This window comes from Alosa alosa, chromosome 11 (genome assembly GCF_017589495.1).
Source record: "Alosa alosa isolate M-15738 ecotype Scorff River chromosome 11, AALO_Geno_1.1, whole genome shotgun sequence".
NCBI lineage: Eukaryota > Metazoa > Chordata > Actinopteri > Clupeiformes > Clupeidae > Alosa > Alosa alosa.
In genome coordinates this window covers 13,566,857-13,588,542 of record NC_063199.1, presented here as the reverse complement: position 1 = coordinate 13,588,542, position 21,686 = coordinate 13,566,857, and the positions used below count along the sequence as shown (strand labels likewise).

Sequence of the window (21,686 nt, the reverse complement as noted above, 5' to 3'; positions counted from 1 at the left end):
TGGCCTTTTGAATGGGAATGTGGGTATGGGTGCTATGGGTACTACTATATTGATACATGATCATGTCAAAATCGCTATTTTTAAAACACTAAGAAGGCTTGACACAACATGAAACTTTGATCGAAGTATCATCAGTGTCTCTACACATGAACTCGAGCATTGTGAACATTGTTCGTGTACATAGTTTACTAAAAAGAAAGGTTTTTGGACAACTCAGTCCTTGACTGGCAAGACGGCAGCGAGCAGAAAAACCAAGTGAGTTGTTCAAAACCTTTCTTTTAGTGAACTCTGTGTACACAAGGTGAGAATAATGTATGTTTATATACCATGGACAGTATTTGGTGTGTGTGTGTGTGTGTGTGTGTGTGTGTGCGTGTGTCGTGTGTGTGTACCATCTGGGCATGGATCTTGTGCGTGTCGGCCTTGCGCTGCTCCTCTTTGGAGCTGAAGCCTGTGCGTGTGGCCTGGTGCTCGCGCTGCTCCTGCTCCAGCGCCGCCTGCCCCGCCTCCACACGGCCCTGCAGCTCCAGCTTCTGCTGGATCAGCATCTGCTTCGCCGCCTGCAGCTCCTTCAGCTCCTGACAACACACACAGCAACCGCACACACACACGTAAACACGCATACAGTACATAAACACACACCTCTATAGGGCTGCAGCTATCGATTCTCTCTCCCTCTCTATCTCTCCCTCCCCTCCCTGTCTCTCTCCCTCTCTATCTCTCTCCATCTCCCCTCCCACTCCCTAGCTATCTCTTTCTCCTCCCCTCTCTCTCTCTCTCTCTCTCCTTCTTTCCCTCTCTCTGTTAGCCAAACGCAGTGAGTGTAATGCAGCTTGAAAGCCAGGGCAGACTGCAGATGGTGTGTGAGGAAGCGCGCGGAGCACGAGAGAGAGATAGAGGGACTCCCACTGAGTCCACTTCCTCAATTAATCTAGCACTTTATCGATCGATTAATCAGTTTTTTTTTTTTGCATTTTTAAACGACCAAAACAAATAATGCATAACGTAAATTACATTGCTGTAAAATGATCAAGCAATTGGCACAGAGGTATTTATTCTAACTCCAACATTTGGCTCCAAAACTAAGCCCATTTATTGCAATTTACCCATTTAGTGTTTATAAGTGCCAGTGCCAACAATTAAATAATGTTCAAAATGTTGTCTGTAAAATTGCAACCTCTTGTGCATGACTTAGCTGGGTGAACAAAGCTGTCCATACTATGTTGTGAAGTAATGGGAGGGAGAAGAGGGGAAGCAATTTAATGTAATCTAGACCTGATATCAAAGTAAATATCTGTTACTAAACAATAGCATACCATTAGGCTACTAACAAAATTTCACCATTACTAAAAAATAGCCTACCATTAGGCTACTAACAAATAATTTTACCATTAGGCTACTAAAAATAATTTCTGGGTGAGCCTATTTGCTATGGTAACCTAGCAACCTTTGTGTGTGTGTGTGTGTGTGTGTGTGTGTGTGTGTGTGTGTGTGTGTGTGTGTGTGTGTGTGTGTGTGTGTGTGCACGCGTGCGGTGCGTGAGGGTGCATGCATGTGAGGGGTTCTTTTTTAGGCATACTGTCTTGCAATTGAACGTGAATAAGTTTATTAGGCTACTTAAAAACATCAAAGCTAAACATTATATCACGACATCGCTACAAATATTGTATGTGATTAAAATCAGCCAACATCAATGTAGGCTATAGGCTACGTAGATAGATAGATAGGCTAGACAGATTGATAGATAGCCTACATTATAGACGCTTGGTGAAACAGCATGGAGTGGATGTTTTCGGTTCAGATGCTCGTTCTTTTCCTTTTTGAGTATGTAATGATCCCAAAACTTTACTTGAAAACTTTAGACATTCTCTGCCATTTATAGACATCTCATAGGAATTTACTTGAGGGCTTGAGGCAAACAGTCCCTGTGCGTGATAGTGCGCCCATAGGAATTTTGTAATTTTTGAAGTTATTCGAGTAACTCGATGAATCGTTTCAGCCCTACACCTCTACCACCTAAGCAAAACCTACAGCAGTTTTACCCACACAACAAACATTGGGTGTGTAAGGCACAGTTCAGGCTTAGATAAAAAATACCTAACATTGGTCAGTGTAAACAGCTGTCAGTCAAAATACCTGAATGTGCACAGACATTCATCAAGGTGAGCTGTGTGAGTTTAGAGTACATACTGTACACACAACACACCATGGGCCCACATGCATGTTCTCCACGATCCTACATAAAAGCTCCTTTGGGGCAACTCTAGTTTGGGGGCATGGGCATACATGTGCAGTTGCATATTGCTCTTCTGACCTTGTCGGACTTCTCGGCCAGAGATTTGAGCTCGGCACCCAGGCGACTCCGTTCCTTCTCCAGAGCGCTCTGGGCTGCCTTCAGCTCCTCCACCTGAGCACGCTCCTTCTGCAGCTCCTCCTGCGTCTGGGCCTGCAGCGCGCACACATGCGCACACACACACACACACACACACACACACACACACACACACACACACACTTCAGTGACATGGTTTGTACGAGATACAAGATACTCTCCTGCCACTAGAACCACACACCACTAACACTGATTAGATGTTTACAAACATATGACTTTATATTCATTACATGACGCTATTCATGTAAATTACATGATGTAATTGATGCTAAATGCTACTCATTTTATTGCATGGGTGTGGTGCAGCAGTTATCGTCTCCCCTACGTATCCAGTTGGCCAAGGTTTGATTTGGCAAACAGTGCGAGTCTCTGTACGTCTCTTTGGATATAAGCATCTGCTAAATACCCAACCTTTACCGTTTGGTTTTATAATTGAATAAAACCACTGCTTGGTTGAATTCCTTACTGTGATGAGCTCTTTAGAAAGGCAAATTATCAAACCTATGGCTCAAAAGAATACTGGAACATGCTAGCTTGGCAACGAGAGATGAAACGAGCAACTGGGGTTTGGCCCAAACAACCACCCATTTAAAGCTAGTAACAGCAGTTTGTCCAAGTTGAGAAATGTTTGTCCAAGCAGTTTGTCCAAGTTGAGAAATAAGTAGTTCTACAAACAAGACAGTTTTAGTGATGAAAATGTAGAAATTACATCAGCAAATTTACAACACACAAGTGTTGCAACAGTGGAACGAGCAGGATAATGGACTTCACCCCTCTCGAGTAGCAGAAATTAATGCACTTGGAGGTGTCCTCCACTTTAAGTTGTGACCGCATTACCACTTCGAGAGACACACTACTGGACACTACTGCACACCTGCCAGTGTGAGTGCAGCTGTGCTGTGCTGCTGGGCTGTGCTGCTCTACCTGTTGGTTCTGGAGCTCTCCCAGCATGCTCTGCTGCTTGCGGCTGCTCTCCTCGCTCTCCTTGAGCTTCTGCTGCAGAGCCGCTCCACTGCTCTTCAGCTGCTGCAGCTCCTCCTCACGCTTGCTCAGGTGAGAACGGCTGGCCTTCAGCTCCTCCTGAGCTAGCACCAGCTTCTCAGCGGATGCCTGAGGGACACACATACACACACTAGTAGTAAGACACACACTCACCAAATGTACACACTTCATCTATAGTTGCTGTGGAGCACAGAGGCACAAATAGGCCACATAAAGAGCCACAAATGACTTTTATCACAGAGCTTCAAAGTCTCCTTTGAGTAGAATTTTCACTTTTCAGGTATGATCAACACACACACACACACACCTTGATGTCCTGGCGGAGTGCGGAGAGCTCAGACTCTTTGCCATAGAAGTCGGACTGCAGGGTGGCCAGGCTCTGCTGGCCCTTCTCCAGGCTCTGCTGCAGCTCCACGGCACGACTCCTCTCCGAGCTCAGCTCACTGGACACAGAGGAGAGCTGTTCCTTCAGCTTCACCTCCTCCTCAGCCTGACACACACACACACACACAACACACAAACTCATAAGACATGCATACAGATATACACACCCTCACAAAAACAGAGACTTTATGTTTTAAGTGAAGACGTCATATTCGGGTCATTTATTAGTGCAATATCCTGTAACTGAATACAACAAATGTTATTGCCCAGATTCCTCTGGCTGAGTGTGTGTCTCCATCTTAGTCAGCAGATGAATCTGAGCTTCTGCGTCATGTCCCGGCATTCTCGACCCAAATAAATTCTCAAAGGGTACAGCTGGCCTCTCTAACCAGCAATTTTCTGTGTGTCTGTGTGTGTGTGTGTGTGTGTGTGTGTGTGTGTGGGAAGGCACACAGGTGTAACAGTGAAGGTATGCATTCGCTGTGATTATAGATGCGTAAGTGTAAGAAAATGTGTTGCTTTATAAAAATGTGTAAGTGTGTGTTTATATGCGTGTCACTCAACACGCTGACTTGAACATGTCTAACACCTCTGTGGGCCTGGGTGCACCCCTGCTGGGCTGACAGGCGTGTGAGAACGACCAAGCACGCGAGCAATGCCACAACATGCCTTCTTGGCCTGGGCGGCCTGCAGGTCAGACACTTGGGTCTCCAGTTTCTTCAGTTCCTGGTTGAAGGACCCCTGGGTTGTCTTCAGCTGTGCCTGCAGCTGTTGCATCTCTTTGTCCTTGGCTTTGAGGGTGTCCTGAGCTTGCATAAGCTGGACATTTAAAGTAGCCATCTGTGACTTCAGCCCCTTCTCCGCCTGTTGGGAAAAGCTTTATTTAGGGCCCGTTTCCCGTACATGCTTCAGAGTAGAATAAAAGTAGAACTTCGAGGAAAAGCTCCATGGAAAAAAAGCTTTGGGTTTAGGACTAGGCTGGCCCTTCGTGTTTACACAGTACCGGGCCTACACATAATTATACTGAGAACCATAAAGCCTGGAGAAGAGAACTGACCTCGGTCAACTTCTGAAGTTGAGCCTTGACATCTGTGAGCTCCTTGGCTGTGGCGTCAGCAGTTTTCTGAAGCTGCTGCATGGCCTTCTGGTGAGCCTGCTCCTGTGGAGGAGAGAGAGAAGGGGGGAGGGAGGGAGGGAGGGAGAGAGACGACAGTTTTACAGCCCAGTTAACTCATGGAGACCTTATCAAACCAAGCCCCGGGCCACGTCTGCACACGTTTAACTGCCCTCGGTGCCAACAGCAGTGGAAAGGGCCAAGCGGGCCAGAGCCTCATTTCCCAGAGGCACAGCAGGGCTGAGGTCATCGCAGGCGTTTATGGAGGGGGATTGGTTTAAACAATGTCTCCATGGGCTCGGGCACGCCGCACAGAACACAATACATGGGACACATGACAACGCCAGTGGAAACAGAAATCCTTTGATCATGGCCCATCTGATGAAACCCACCTCCTCCCTTCATACCACTGACAGACCACTAAGGGCAGATAACAGTGCCAGACTTGCCCCAGGGATGGCAAACAAACACGGACTCACTGACCAACAGACTAACACTGAAAACCACAGAGGCCCAAACCTTTTCACTGAGGCTGGCCTCCAGGCTCTTCTTCTCTTTGTCCAGTTGGCTCTGGCTCTCCTTCAGGGCCTTGGAGGCCTTGGCCAGGCCCTCCTTGGTCTTGGCCAGCTCCTTGGCCTGGGCCTCCTTTTCCTTCTGGGCCTTCTCGAGGTCTGCGGACAGGGCCTGTGCTTTCTTGTCCAGCTCGGCCTGCCGCACCTGCCCCTCCTGCGTGAGGGAGTCCAGGCGGGCCTGCAAGCCGCTGTGCTCCTGCTGGCTGCTGTCCAGCTGCTGTCGTGCCTCGGTGAGGGCCGTGGAGCGCTTCTGGAGCTCCTCCTGCAGGGCCGCAGCACTAGGGACAGACAGAGAGAGAGAGAAAGAGAAGAGAGAGAGAGAGAGAGAGAGAGAGGGGAGGAAAGGAGAGACAGAAAGACAGAGAGAGAGAGGGGGAGAGAGAAGGATAAATATAGAGATAGATAGACAGACAGACAGATAGAGAGGAAGAGAGGTTACCCTCATTTTGTATACACCATATAAATACACAAACAAACCTGTTTAATGACTCTCATACACAACTGCACACATTGTTTATGCGCTGGCTGTACAAACCTCTACTGTACATACGTACATACATACAGAGGAGTGTCTTTCACTTGCTAAATTGCCGACATCTGGATCCATTCATGCATGTGAGAGACCACTCTGCTAAGGGTGACTGACTGGGCTAATTCTCAGTTTACTCTCTTTCAGTTCAAAAGAAAAGTTCTAAATTCCTATGTCGGCAAACACACACACACACACACGGCTCCAGTCCTTACCCTTGCTTCTCCTCTCCGAGGAGGCGTCCCAGCTCTTTGCCCTTCCCATCCAGCTCTGCCACCTGCTGCCTCAGCTTCTCCTGGTTCTGCTGTGCCTGCTCCTGCCACGAGCGCAGCTCTGCCAGCTCCTGCTCCGCTTTCTGACACACACACACACACACACACACCAAAGGTCAGGTTTATGCATTGTATAACATGGATGAGATGGTCCACACATTAATGAATGGATAAATGGAATAGATGACCATACACAGCAGTAAGACACACAAAAACACAGCATGAAGGCCTTATGAACCAAGGATCAAGAAGGCCTCATGAAGGCTCATTTCGAACTCAAAACATAGTTTGGGTTGCAACTTTCAGGTGTTGCTACATGAACAACCCAGAGCTGTGTGTGTGACCTTACTGACCTTAACATGGGCCTGTAGTGAGTCGGTGAGCTGTTCGGAGGTGAGCAGCTTGTCCCTGGTCTCCTTGAGGCTGGCCTCCAGCTGGACACAGTGCTCCTGCTTTTCCTGCAGCCGCTGGCCCTGCTCCTCCAGCTGCACCTGGCTCTTACTCAGCTCCTACACACACACACACACACACACACACACACACACACACACATACATTCAGATATATACAGACCAAACAATGGGATAAAGGCCAGTGCTCAACTAAAACAATGACATAAAAGAGACTAAATTGTTGCCTGCTAGGATATCACAGACTTCATTAAGTACATCTAACATTTTGAAAGGGCGCCAATGTAAGGGCACAAACATCGTCTCACTAATTTTGATTGGAGAGGAGATTCCATCGACGTTTTGTAGTGTTGATATGGACACGTTTTGCATAGTTGATCTGGAGTGACTGGACTATAAATATATACCGTATCACCAATAGCACCTCCACGCTGGACCAGGCACATACTTGTTAATGGCCTACACTAATGGTCATAACTTTTGGTCCCACACGTGGGCAGCACTTGCCATCCCCACACAGAAGTGGTCATACACAGGCCTCCCAGAGCTGACCGTCACAATACCCAGCTGCTCCAGCTGCACTTGGCTCACTTACACTCAGGCTCTGCACACAGACGCAGCAGTCAGACGCAAACACAAAGCAGTCACTCACAGAAGATGAAAACAAACACAGATCACAGTAGGCCAGTGCAAATGCCTAAGCAGGCAGAGACAAACAAAAACTGCAACAGCTACACAGAAAAAGAAAAATCACACACACACACACACACACACACAGGCCTCAGCTGAGAACACAGAGGGATGGCGCCGGGCTAATTGGCTGGCAGGGGGTTAGCATTGAGGCAGAGCCAGCTGTTGCTGCGCGAGGTCGTCATGGCTCACCTGCTGCTTGTCCTGCAGTGCATGCTGGGCCGTCTCCAGGTGGTTCTGGAGGTCAGCTCTCTGGGCGTTCTTGGCCGCCTCGGCCGATAGCAGCATCTCTGTCTTGGCTTTCAGCTGGGGGAAGGGAAGGGAATGGGGGAGGGGGTTGGGCAGTTACAGCATGATATGGCCGCACAAAGCACAGTGTCCTGCAGACACTGTGCCCACAGCTGCATCCTTTACACTCACACAAAGCCTATTAAACTCATTGAATGCCAAGCTGTTTTCAGAAGCTTAGTCTGCTACTACGGAGAGCAAGGCAGGCAGCAAAATGTGTACCCGAAGACAACTCAAATGGTAATGCAAAAATTGAAACATCATTAACATTAACAGAACAAGCATACACTGCAAAACAAGTAAATATGACTAGTGTGACGCACAATGCAAAAGATAACACTTGGCAAGCAAGCTTGGCAACACAATAGAGTTTGTTTATGGGCAGGTGTCTGAATTCAGCACCATGACATGGAAAATGAAATTGCAACCAATTACATGTCATTATGGTTAGAAGCTGGAGCGCTGCAGGGGAGCCAGTCCTCATATGACCCTGGCCACCGGACAGCCCCTCATACGAGAGCACTTCTCCCGTTACAGTGGCCAATCTTATCCGCTCTCGAGAGCCCGGCTGATTACGGACATTAAAGCTCCGCCGGATACTCAGCTGATCTGCTTCCAGGGTCTTGCTTATGGAGATTAAGGCTCTTGACGACTGAACAGCACGGGGCCTTTGTGTCAGTCCAGACGTGACAGTCAGCGTGTCGAAAAAGTGCTCAACGCCACTGATTCAGTGTAAGTGTGAACTGGAGGGTGTGTGGGATCTTGCAGGAGGGAGTGATAGAAAATGGTTTACTTTATGTGGAGAGGTTACAAGCTTCTGTTAATATGTGCAAGGGGCTGAATTGGGAAGTATATGGTCAGTATATGGTCATTATATGGTCATTTGTTGGGTGGTTAAAATGCTAATAGACAAAACAAAAGTGTGCATGTGACTTGTCACTAGTGGAAGCATTGTGTCTGTATCTCCATGTTCACATGGGGAGTGTCATTTTTTTAATGATGTGACATCATGCACACTTAAGTGTAAACATTCATAGAATCTGGCGAAATGTGTCTCTGTGTGTGTCCTTATCTCCACTCTTGGTGCCTACCTGCGTGTCCAGTTGGGCGACCCTCTCGCGGCTGTCCCCGAGCTGCGAGGTGAGCTCTCCGTTGGAGCTCTCGAGCGCCTGGCAGCGGTCCTGCAGCGTGCGCATGGCCGTCTTCTGCTCCTGCACCTGCTCGTGCAGGTTCTCCTGCGCCTGCTTGTGGCTCTCCGACTGGTTCTTTAGCTTCTCCGCCAGCTGTCCGATCTGTGGGAGAGGGTAGACACTCGGGTCAGATAAGGATGCCAGTTAGGCTGTAGAGTACACACAATGGTGAAATATGATAGCTGACTTTGTACTGTTGGGATAGTCACTGTGTGGTGCATGTATCAAATACTGGGACTCTTATTTGGCTTCTATGGCAAGTGCCATTGCTCACTACCACACCAGCCCAGGAACAGTATGCGTATTGTCTTGGTGGGTGTGTTATAATCCTAAATGCAAATGTTAGTGTGTATTTGTCTGCGTGAGCATATTTCATTTGATATGCCGCTCAGATGGAAGCTAACTGGTTTGCATGTATGTGCTAATATGTTGTTATGAGTGGCTTGATGGTTTTTAAGCCCCCAACGTCGTTTCCAGGCAGCGCTGCCACTGTCGACTTAAAGCAGTGTTTCCTCTACTTTTTATTTAGCATGGCAGCCCACCACGGTTTAAATTAATACCGCCACATTTTCAGAATCAGACGCACAATGTAGTTGCAGTTGCTTTAATCCTGCCAACGTATCCTCCCCTGCTGGCTGCCGCTCACATTGGAATTTAACAATAAGTAACCTAAAACTAGTCAGAGGGGGAATGGCCTGCCGCCACAATTATAAAAAAATCTAGTAAAGGCACCTAATCCTAAACCTAAACCTAACCCTAACTTTATCCCATGCCTAACCCTAGCGCATTCCAGGCAGCGCTGCCTTGAAGACAACGTTGTGGGCTTAAAGAAGCACTATGTAACAATTTTAGCAAAAATGACCTTAACTATGCAGGTTGAGAGTCGTTCTGATGGTTCTACAACACTTTCTGGGTCGTTTGGTGGGTGCTTCGTCTCCCCCTACGCTTCTCCGCGGAAAAAACGAATATGCAACTTTCTGGACCCTGTCCGGGTAAATCCGGATGTGACTCAGCGGAAGTATCCAATCGCCCACCGAAAATGTAGTCAGATTGTAGTTTCGAAGAAGACTGCAAAACGGACGCAGACTTGGCTTTGTTATTGTTGAAATTGTAAGTAGCCTACCCTTGGGAGAACTTTGTCTTTGTAATGTGGTTTGATAAGTCTCTTGAACAATGTGTTTGCTCGACCGTTTTATTGTGAGCCCTGTATGTGTTGTTTAGCTTGGTTTCTTGATGGCTAGCTCGCTAGCTAGTGGGGGTTGCTACCGAAGCTGCAGGGGGAGCTGTGTAGTGAAAAATGCGAGCCCAAATCCGGCAAAAACCCAGAAACAGCAAAGGAATAACCAGAACTGCAGTGCTTCTTTAAAAAAAACAAGAAACTTGTGAGTGGTGTGTGAGTGTGCCTCTAAGGCCTACCTGTTCCTGCAGCGTGTGGTTCTTTTCCTGCAGCTGGTTGAGGAGGGCCGCCTCGCCCTGGCCAGCCTGGATCTTGGCACACAGGTCCTCCCTTTCGGCCTCCAGCTGGCTCACACTGTCGCGGCTCTTCTGCAGCAGGGCCTCCAGGTTCTGGATCTTCTGGTCCTTATCCCCGATTTGGCGCAGGACCTGCTCCAGGTCATTCTGACCAGGGCCCAGGAAGAGCAAGACAAGGAATCATTAGAGGACAAAATCTCACTTACAAAAGCAGCTACCATAGGAAAAACAGAACAATTCAGTTGACTATTCAAGAGGTCAAGTATCAAATAGGACCAAATGGAAAGAATCTTATACACTTATTGTGCACCGAACCTACTGATTATTACGAACAGAATCATCAGGAGTGTGGTGACAGGAGGCACCAGTGAGGGCCTGTGCTGTAACAGGTGTGCTACGTAAGGGATAATGAACGACACGGTGGTCTGTTTACAGAAGTTAATGCGCGGTCGAGGTTGTAAAACGGCCCCGGCGCAAAGCGGAGGGCCGTTCAAACCTCGTAAGTGCATTAATTTCTGTGAACAGACCACCGTGGAGTCCATTTTCCCGCTTGTTCCACTGTTGCCACTTGCGCTGTGTTCATTTCCTGTTACAATTTAAATGACACATATCAACTAATTTCTCAACTTGAAGGACAAACTGCCGTTACTAGTTCTAAATGGATGGTTGCTACGGCCAAAGGCCAGTCGTTAGTTATATCTCTCCCGTTGTCAAGCAGGCATATCCCAAGATTCTGATGAACTTTAGCTTTGAAACATCGCTATTTTACTTAGCCTGCTGTCATCCATCTAGCTAAAAGCCACCTCTGTCATATGCTACAATGTTGCTATGTTCTGAACGTCTGCATTTTACAGCTCGGATGCAACGTGACAGTTCATTTAAACTTCACGAGTTCGGCGAATAAATATACAAGTGTGATATGGCCAAAAAAATGGATCTACTTCATAGGTGTGCAAATAACATACGGTTAATGGTCGTTCTAAATTACGTAGGACAATGGGAAATTCAACCAAGCAGTGGAATAATCAGGTGTATTACCTGGGCCTCCCTCAGCTTGCTATTGGTGCTCTGCTGGAGTGTCTGCAGCTCCTGGTGTTGCTGTTTGGCCTTCTCCAGCTGGTGCTGCAGCTCTGTAGTCTTAGTAGCATTCTCCTTCAGCTACACAGACAGACACAGACACACAAGCACACACAGTGAGAGAGAGAGCATGAATCTAACCTTCATTCCTTTTTATCTGTATGTGCTTTCACTGTACATCCCTTTAAATGGCAGATCTCTGTAATGCTAATGGCGACATGGCTTTTTGCTATGCAGACATAGACATACACATGGGTGTCCTCTGTCACCAGTCAATGCACCGTATGGACACAATTTTTTGGTGCTGCACAGAGTTTGTACACACAAACTTCACACCGTGCGAAGACCGTGTCCACAAGTATACTTGGCCCTTAACCCCAACACCTCCCCCTGCCACCAGGTGAGGGCAGCACTGGGGGCTGCTGTGGTGTGGTCCTACCTGCTCCTCGGAGCGGGCGAGTTTGAGCTGTAGGTCAGCGGCCTGCTGCTCGCGGTCCTTCAGTTTCTCGCCAGAGAGCTGCCTCTGCTCCTTCAGACGGCCCTGCAGCTCCCCCAGCTGCCGCTCCGCCTCCAGCAGCTTAGCATGCAGCTACACACACACACACACACAGGAATGAAGAATGTCAAATTATGGGACCCTTATAGAGATCACGGGAGCCTCGAGAGCAAGAAAATGACTTGACTGATACCTGACTGACTGCCTACACACACATCTCACATATTTGACTCCAAAACCTAAGAGCACGGAAGCCTATGACAGTATCTGAGGCAAATGTGTTCATAGACACACACACACACATACAAAAGAATGCAAGTTATATTATGGGACCCTTATAGAGATCACAGGAGCTCCACACACACATCACACCTATTTGACTCCAAATCCTAAGAGCACGGAGGCCTGTTACAATATCTGAGGAAAATGTGTTCATAGACACACACACACACACACACACACACACACACACACACACACACACACACCACACACACACACACACACACACACACACACACACACACACACACACACACACACACACCTTGAGACACAGGGAAGCATGTGAGTGCGGGGACTTTCCAAAGATAACAGGCCAAATCAGAGCGATCAGAGCCTCTTAACAGGCAAAGCAAATGGCTGGGGCTGTGCAGATGTCCTGAATGAAAGCATTACCTTGTCTGCTCAGGTCCCGCCAGCTCTGTGGAATGCCACATTCCTGCCATGCCTGATAAAAACCTGCCTTAAAGATCCAGCTCTGCCTCCCAACTTGGCATAGTGACGGAGCCTATCCAGACACCGGATTGGATAGTTCTGGGTGTACTGTTCGCTTTTGGCAGACCCGATGGATCTGAGAGACTGAACGAGATTAAAGGCTTTGTGTGCACCTCTCGGCGCTGGAAGGACAGGGGCTGCTGCCTCCAACAGAGAGAGAGCGAGGCTGGCAGACAGATGGCATATCTCTTTTAGGGGCCCAAATTAAATGCCACTCTACACGCCTTCCATCTCAGGAACTATGCAGCGTTCATCTGCTCTAATAGCAAGGGGTTCAACAACTGGATGGAACCAGCTTTTACATGGACCAGGGATCATGTAATAAAATCAGGCCTGTGAGTGTGTGTACATGTGTGTATATGTTGTCCTGAGTGAGTGTGTTTGTCGCTTCCTGTCCAAGATTGCAGGTTGCAGGTGACGTGCAGGTGAACACCACAATGTTGTTTTTGTGTGTGTACATGTGTGTGTGTATGTATGTGTACATGCAGGTCTGTGAGTGTGTGTATACATGTAGTGCTGCCGCAATTAGTTGACCATGAAAATTAGTCAACGGAATTTTTTTTGGTCGACGAGTCGTTTTACTATTGATTTATTTTTGGTTTCCGTCCAAACGGCTCACTTAATTTATTTTTTTTATTAACTCTTGAGAAGTACAATGCGTGTCTTTGGATGATAAACAAACAGGCTACTTAGACTTTGGCAGTAATGTTTTAAACCCCGCCATGCCCGCAAGTGTATATGCGAGCTGCATATAGCTGCGTGCGCCTGCCTGCTTTCAGAGCAATTCATTTTTAGGCAGAGGCAGAGCTAAGCGGGGGGAGCTAAGCTAAGCGTAGTAGGCTAGTCCAGACTCTGACTAATGGTATTGTGGAAATTGCAATAAATGAAGTGAAGAGAGTGTCTCACGTCATTCGAAATGGCCCGTTTATTCATTCATACAAAACCCGATAAAAATCAAGGTCATGACGCAGGAGGCAGCGTCCCTATAACACAGAACGAGATAATACATTGATGTGAACGCATCTCAGATCGTAGCATAACTCCCAACACAGAACACACTTACCACAGGCATAATAGTTAAGTAAGGGGATACATGTCAATAACACAATATGGTGAATTATGTCCACAGTGTCCACTACAGTATACTATAGGCTAATGGAAATGCAGATACTTATGCTTAGATTATGTCTTAGACATAAGATTTTTCAACAGTTTACTTGAGCTTCTAACAAAAGTAGGCTGATATTTTGGCCCTTCAGTCGAGTTAAAAATAAAATGGACACAACGAAATAGCAAACACTTGATTTTCTTCAAAAAAAATTAGTTGTTTAGATTAGTCGACATCATCTACAAAATTAGTCAAAAGATTAGTCATTAAAAAATTTGTCGTTAGTGACATCACTACATATGTGTGTGTGTGTGTACATGCAGGTCTGTGTATGTGTGTGTGTGCAGATGTGTGTGTGTGTGTGTGTGTGTGTGTGTGTGTGTGTGTGTGTGTGCACATGTGCCTCACCTGGCTGATCTGGCTCTGCTGCTGTACGCCCTGGCTGTCCTTCTCCTCGCGCTGCTGCTGGAGCTGCTTCCTCTCGACCTTCAGCTCCTGCTGCTGCTGCTCCAGCTGGCTGACCTCGCGCTTCAGCCGCGCCGCCTCGTCCCCGCGCTCCCCCAGCTCGGCCTGCGCCCTGCCCAGCGCCGCCTCCGCCTGGGCCGCCCGCGCCTGGGTCTCCTGTGCCTCCAGGTCGCGCTGCTGCAGCTTGGCCTGCAGGGCCCGCAGCGACGCCTGGCCCTCGGACACGCTCTCCTCCAGCTGCTGGCTCTCGCGCTCACGCTTGCTCAGGCGCTCCGACAAGTTCTGTGTCCAGGGGACAGCAAGGGTGAGGACAGCGGTTACACTGGGGTCATAATGAGGGACATATCATATCACTTACACCTACATGCCAGGCACACACAAGTACATCTCATTTTCAGATGATTTTTAGATAAAACTTTTATCCAAAGCAAACTACAGTACAGCTCATATATGTTTTCCTCAGTATGATCAAGCTCTGACATATTCATATGTTATGGCACAAAATAAATAGAACTTAACTAAAAATGTAATATTATCAGTGTGTTCACAGGGTTGACAAAACCATTAGAGGTATAACATATCCCATGTCCTTCAGCTCTTTAACCTTACATCTCATAGACACATCATCACATTCATCAAGTGACAGTAGCTGTTGAAGGCCATCAGAAATCTACTGTCTGAGAAAACAAGACACACTGACTGAGATACAGATCTCATCGGTCAGTGTGTTCCGTGTCTGTTTCCTTTGCTCCCTAGGTCTGAACTGGAACACCCACACAGACGTCAAATGAAATGCCGGACGCGGTGTGAAAGAGGAACTGCTGAGCGAATGGAACAAACATCACGTCTTCACAGGTACTCCCGTCAACAACCAAGACAGCTCCGCCTCCTTGTGTGTGAGGAGTGAACGGGTCCATCCACGAAGCACACTCAGACCCTCAGGCTCTGACCTGACATGTGCTGACACTTCAAAGGCAGTGCTTTGCAGTACTTGGAAGGCGGCACTCGAATGCCAAGAGTGTGTGTGTGTACCATGACCCTGTGCTGCCAGACAGCTATAAAGAACAGGCTTGATAACGACTCGATCGCTAACCGGAGGGGGTGACCGGGACAGTGGCCATCGCACAGGCTGTCCATCGTGCACCAGATGCCCAGGCGACAGCTGAGAATCATTCACTCATTTGCTGGCGTGCGCACACACACACACACACACACACACACACACGCACACATACGCACGCACGCACACACACACGCCTTACCTCTGGCCTTCTCTCCTGAGTGACTCACAACCCTGATTCAGACATGTCCTACTTCTCCTGCTTTTTGCAACCATACTCAGTTACACATTCACCATTCAATTCATCCACCCGTCTATCCCTCCACCCGTCTATCCCTCCACCCGTCCATTCCTCCCCATCTATTTGCACATCCAACCTCTTTCACTGTCCGTTCATCCCATTGACCGTGCATAAGTGCTTCATCGCCCCTCACCACAGAGACCCCCTGATGAACAGCAGCCATCAACCCCCCCCCCCGTTTCGTTTGCCCATCAATCCTCCTGCTTATCGGTGCGCGGTTGCTGTGACAGAACAGCCAGGCGCTGATGGCAGCGATGGGCCGCGTCCAAAGTCCCTCCTAATCCCTACTGCTGCCACGCACCCCACTTCACAATCGGAGCCCGGGCATTCTCCTCCTGGCATCACTCTGTTCGGCTCTGACAGTTTAATCCCTCTTGAACACAAATACAAACACACACACACACACAAGCAGCTCAGCGGGGGGGGGGGTCTGTTACCTGTGCTCGTATTTCAGTGTAAATGACACAGGGCCGGTCATCCGGGACCATTACCCCCTGCTACTTTAATAATAGAGAGGAGCTGGAGTTGTGTCAACACGCTTTTGATGGCAGAGAGAAACACACGGCCTGCTGACAACAGAGGCCTTTGATGGCGGGCTTGGGGAAGGGGAAGGGGGAGGGGTCGGATGGCCTGCAGGCGGGGGCCAGCGGCCTGTAAAATGTGCTGGCCTCTTCCCGTGTATGCCCACTTGTAAACACTTCTACAGTAAACTTAAATTTGGACGGGGATTAGAGGGGCTCATTGGGCCTGTGGGGTGTGGTGTCTGGTAATGGGCTTGTCTGTCTGTGGAGCATATGTGATGTGGAGCAGGTGGGCACAGGTTCATGTGCTCGGAGCTTGAAGGTAATTGTGAGCGCATTGATTAATGTGCAAGAGTGTGTGTGTGTGTGTGTGTGTGTGTGTGTGTGTGTGTGTGTGTGTGTGTGTGTGTGTGTGTGTGCGCCTATTTCAAAAGTCAGCTGTCAGATTACTACAACTACTTATGCAATAGTGTGTCAGTGTATTTACTTGTTGGTGTTGTGACTGTTTGGATTCCTGTACATTGCCTAGATATGAGTCATTAAGCCTACAGCTGAAGAAACATGGGGCAACTTTTTGAACAAAATTGTGGAATGTTCCCATTGATATTGGGCAACAATTTCTTTCCTGGAGAATGTAAATCATCAGTAGGCAAATCATCCAATCAGAATAAATGGAACTGGCTGTTTGGTTTCCCAGCAGCACTGCTCAAACAGTTGCCCTATGTATAATTAGCTTAAGTGCATGTGTGTATTACCTGATTGTGCTGCTGGAGGTTGTTGAGGTTGCTCTGAAGCTCATGAATCTGTTGGGTGTACACAGCAGCCTCCTGGGGCCCCTTCTCCAGCTCAGCCTTCAGCTGGGAGATGGTTTTCTGTAGCATACACACACACACATACACACAGTTACAGATGAAACATTCAGACAACCTTAAGGCTTACTATTACAAAGAAAACGAGTAAACATTTACAAAGTCAAACATGGAAAACGAAAAACAACAACAACATGCAGATCCACAAACACCAAATGCTTTGGAACACGTAGCACCAAACTCACAACATATACAGTGATCGCAGAATTTGATGCAACAACACAGGCAGAAAAGGGCAGTGTGAACACTCCATATTTGGACATTCCTCTAGACGCTGGGTCAAACCCTGACAAGAAATTACTTTGCTGCTTGTGATTTAAGTGAATTTACAGGATCTTACAGGATCAACAAATCATTGCTAGACACACCAGCAATTCTTTGAAGAGATTCCTGTAATGTCTAATTTTATACAAAAAGCTTTAAATCTGTTTCATTGTTCATCCTTCCTACATGCTGACACTTTGGGAGGGTGTGCGGGGTGTGAGGGAGTTGGTGGAGATGGGGGTTTACCTCCAGGTTACGGATCTCCAGAGCAAAGAAAGCACACAGGTGGGGGAGGAGAGGGGTGGAGGGGAGTAAAGTGAAGGAGAGGAGAGACACAGCAGTAAACACACAGGTCAGTAAAGCACACACATGGAAAAACTAGAGGCTATTTGCCACAGGCTAGTGGACAAACAGGACAAGTGTCAGGAAAAGCAGGACAGATCTGAAACCCCATTTCCAAAAGGCACTATGGTGTTGCCATTCATATTCATCAATTATGATCATCTTAACACTGCAATGCCTTTGGGAAACCAGGGACAGAAATGGAATACAGTTGTCCAAACACACACACACAAAATGTCAGAACTGACAGAAATATTGGAAATCAATGAAGAGCCTCAAACAACCTCAAAATAAGAAAGAAACATCCTTGTACAGTTCTGCATATTCAATATTAACTAGCTGGAAACTCACTAGGTAATTCTGCACACCAAATGTAATCATCACCTGGCCCCTCCACCTGAGCAGCACCTTGGCTTCTCCATGTATTCATGAGGGAGGAGACAGGTGCTGCAGTGATTAAGAGCCATAAGGGAAAGAACAGGAGGATAAGGGTGGTGGTGGTGGGGTCATTCTTCCCATGACTCGCACTTCTCCACCCTCAAGGCCATGTGTGTTTCAATAATGCAAACACCCATCTCTGAATTATTCACAATCGTATGCTTGGAAAAAATTAGCAGCCATGCTGGGGATTTTATGAGGCACAGGCTTGATGTCTGCCGGAGAAAGACGAAATTCAATTTGTAGCCAGCTAGAAGTGACTGCTGCAGATTTCTTTCAAATAACAGGCCAAGGTTAGAGAATGATCTAGCCTTGGGCTCTACATCCACACAAGCATAGTAGTGTTGTGCTCTGTCACTCTGAGGGAGGAGGTCAAAGGTGCAATCAGGCTGCTGTCCAGTGACGGAGTTGCTCCAGAGTTAATGTCTAACCTCAGGAATCAGTCATAAAAGCACTGCTTTACTACAACCAACATGCGAGATGACCATTTATCTGTCTGAGGTCAAAGTTCAAAGGAGCTTATCTAGCACAGATAGCAGCCTCACCTGAATTCTTATTCAATGAATCAGACGTGTAATGAGTCCAGAGAAATAAACACTGCCTACATCAAGGCTGACACTGAAATACTATACTCTTTATACTGTGAAATATAATTTATTGTTTATAATATTCTTGGTTGGATGACCAAATGGTCAGTAAGTGACTTTCCAGGTTACGTCTTTGTTGATGACTGAGTTTGTTATTTTTTGACATGCTGGTTAAGAAAGGAGAGGGGGTGTTCTCTTATCTACCTCTGAGGTAGTGTGGTTGGCGAGGAGCTCGTCATATTGGCTCTTCAGGCGCTCTGACTCGTCCTCACGCTCGCGCGTCATGTTGTCCATCAACGTCTGCACCTGCACCAGCTCCTTCTTCAGCACCTCCACATCCTCCTGGCCCGGGCGCTGTAGCTGCACACAGACAGGTCAAAGGTCACCGGGACACGTCACGTCACAGGGATCACACAGAGACTGTTGTGGTTGTGGTGGTGGTGGTGGTGGTTGTGGTGCATGTGTACGTGCGTGTGCATGTATGTATGAGTATGTGTGTGTTTGTGTGTGTCTATGCGTGTGCATGTGTGTGTTTGAGCGTGCGTGCGTGCGGGGCCCACCAGCTCAGTGTTGAGCTCATCCTTCTCCTGCTTCTCTCTCTGCAGCTCCTGGTTCAGACTGGACACACGCTGGTCGGCTGCCTCACGTAAGCTCTTCTCTTCATCGTAGCGCGACTTGATGTCTGAGATGAGAGACAAACAATAGAGTGACTCTAACAGTCACACACACAAAGCCTACTGATTGAACCTCTGGCACATACTAATAAGGACAGTGGTATTCTACCACAACAGTGACACACATTACTTTCCAGAGCGTGAATATTCAGAAATAGATGTGGGTTCATGTGATTCATATGTGCCTCTCCGTTAAACGATGCATAAAATACATGAGATGGCTAGAATAACTTTTCATAAGTACAATGAAAGAGTCACTGTGGGCGGTATAGCTGTCTTTTGAAGGCGCTTTGTAGAGGAAAACAAACTTGCTGAAGCTTTGTAGCTATTCCCTCCTGAGAACATCCACTTGGATGGCTGAAAATGACAAAGAATACATTCTCCGTCATCAGTCTAGAGTTGTCTTTTGAGAGCGATCTTATGGCAGCTGGCCCGGTGATACTGACTTTCAACCCAAACTATCAGAATCACACCAGATACAACTAATTACTGCCCTGAATACGTAGGATCAGCAGCATCAGGGAACACAGTGAGGTGTTGCCATGAGTACCTGTAGCCATAGTCATGCTTTGCAGATAAGAATGGCCATCCAGTGATAAGACCTTTCCATTGCTGACCACTGGCATACTTGCCTACTATCTCTGTGGCCAGCTGGGCAGCTTTCTGTTCAAACAGGTCCTTCATCTGTTTTATGTTGAACTTCTCTGTCTCCGCCTCGTTGAGCTTGATCTCCAGAGCTACGCACAGTAAACACATTTGCTCTTAGTAATGGTTTCAGCTTCCAAGCCTAACAAATCCGCATTTAAAATGCAAGGCAAAACAGCCACTCATTCCACATTGCCACCAAAACACAAGTGCACACACACACACACACACACACACACACACACACACACACGACCATCAGGGTTCCCACTTTAAGTAAATATAAAATTCCATGATTTTTCCCTGACAAAAAAAACTGGAAGTGGACTGCAATTACCTATAATAATTGGTATAATATATAAACCAAAGATTTCAGAGCAGCCATGTATAGTTCAAGAATTTGACTTTTTTTAGAGCAGAAGTGAGATGAATAAATGAAGAGTGAATAAACAAAGTTAGTCTAACCACAACCACTCAAGAAAGCAGTAAAACTAATAACCAGATATACACCAATTCTGTGCGGAAACATTTTGTATTAATGTATTTTGGCAAATACATTTACTGATATTCCATGACTTTACTCCAAACATGATAACAATTCCCTGACTTTCCATGTCTAGAATAGACTTAATCAAAATCCCATGATATTCCAGAAATTCCATGACCCATGGGAACCCAATAGTATGCCAATAGTAGACAATCATGCACTGACCTGATTCCTCTGATCCAGTTTGGCCATCACCCTGTGGAGGAAGAGAGAAAGGGTACAAAAGGTTAACCACAGCCAAGCACAACCACAGCCTACAGACTGCATTACAGTTTCAGCTCATCATTCACACAGTGAAACAGAAAAGTCAACTGAGGGGAATTACTTGCTTCAGCTGCCCTTGAACTTTGTCTAGCTCCTTCTTCAGCTCTCCAGAGAACCACCGCTCTTCCTGACAAACCACAACAGACACAGAAACGACAAATGAACCCACTGTTGGGAGCAAACAAAGCCCTGTATCCAATGTGTCAGCCAGTAGAGGGTCTGCCGCATGGCCTACAAGACAGGGCCCACGCAAGAGGCTTTGAGTTCTGGCTAACCTTCAGGGAGGCCTGCAGGTCCTGCACCTCCTGTCTGAGCAGCACCAGGTCCTCCCTGTGTGAGGAGAATAGCCTTCAATTAGAGATCCCGTCAGGAGAACCATGAGGAGTGCATACCGATACTAGTAGTAGTTCAAGAAAGAACAGTGAGGGTAAACTTCTTACCTTCCAGAGGCCCAGGGTGAGGGCTGATCTGCAGACTCGTGGTACACCTCATAGTGCTTGAACAGTTCCTCTGCCGAATTATGGGACTTCATGCACTGAGGGCATATGAAACCCTGCAAAAAGCACACCACTGGTGAATCCCACTGATGAATTGGGTGAATTCATTCAATTCACACACACACACTAGACACACATCCCTACACAAATACAAAAGCTACACAACAGATACATTATAAGTAAGTTAGTATAAGTATATTTCCGTGAGGGAAATTTGATCTCTGCATTTATCCCAATCCGTGAATTAGTGAAACACACTGCACACAGTGAACACAGTGAGGTGTAGCACACACTAATCCCGGCGCAGTGAGCTGCCTGCAACAACAGCAGCGCTCGGGGAGCAGTGAGGGGTTGGGTACCTTGCTCAAGGGCACTTTAGCCATGGTCTACTGGTCGGGGTTCGAACCGGCAACCCTCCGGTTACAAGTACGAAGCGGT

At 47.4% G+C, this 21,686-nt stretch overlaps 1 protein-coding gene across 2 annotated transcripts in view; it reads right to left on the bottom strand.

Moving 5' to 3' along the window:
* The window catches only part of eea1 (early endosome antigen 1), a 31,498-nt gene that overhangs the window by 5,858 nt on the left and 3,954 nt on the right, over positions 1-21,686 (bottom strand). Inside the window, exons 3-26 of one of the 2 annotated variants that reach the window (XM_048256989.1) lie at positions 21,192-21,304; positions 21,027-21,081; positions 20,813-20,878; positions 20,653-20,683; positions 19,928-20,032; positions 19,182-19,303; positions 18,826-18,981; positions 17,501-17,515; positions 16,877-16,993; positions 14,183-14,521; positions 11,833-11,982; positions 11,355-11,474; positions 10,260-10,463; positions 8,745-8,945; positions 7,558-7,671; positions 6,619-6,774; positions 6,209-6,348; positions 5,412-5,742; positions 4,836-4,937; positions 4,448-4,642; positions 3,702-3,884; positions 3,317-3,502; positions 2,315-2,446; positions 393-578 (exon numbers count right to left, since the gene is read on the bottom strand). In XM_048256989.1, coding sequence (XP_048112946.1) covers positions 393-578; positions 2,315-2,446; positions 3,317-3,502; positions 3,702-3,884; positions 4,448-4,642; positions 4,836-4,937; positions 5,412-5,742; positions 6,209-6,348; positions 6,619-6,774; positions 7,558-7,671; positions 8,745-8,945; positions 10,260-10,463; positions 11,355-11,474; positions 11,833-11,982; positions 14,183-14,521; positions 16,877-16,993; positions 17,501-17,515; positions 18,826-18,981; positions 19,182-19,303; positions 19,928-20,032; positions 20,653-20,683; positions 20,813-20,878; positions 21,027-21,081; positions 21,192-21,304 — 3,519 coding nt within the window. The remainder of the gene's footprint in view (positions 1-392; positions 579-2,314; positions 2,447-3,316; positions 3,503-3,701; positions 3,885-4,447; positions 4,643-4,835; positions 4,938-5,411; positions 5,743-6,208; positions 6,349-6,618; positions 6,775-7,557; positions 7,672-8,744; positions 8,946-10,259; positions 10,464-11,354; positions 11,475-11,832; positions 11,983-14,182; positions 14,522-16,876; positions 16,994-17,500; positions 17,516-18,825; positions 18,982-19,181; positions 19,304-19,927; positions 20,033-20,652; positions 20,684-20,812; positions 20,879-21,026; positions 21,082-21,191; positions 21,305-21,686) is intronic. The other variant, XM_048256990.1, reaches the window with a different exon arrangement.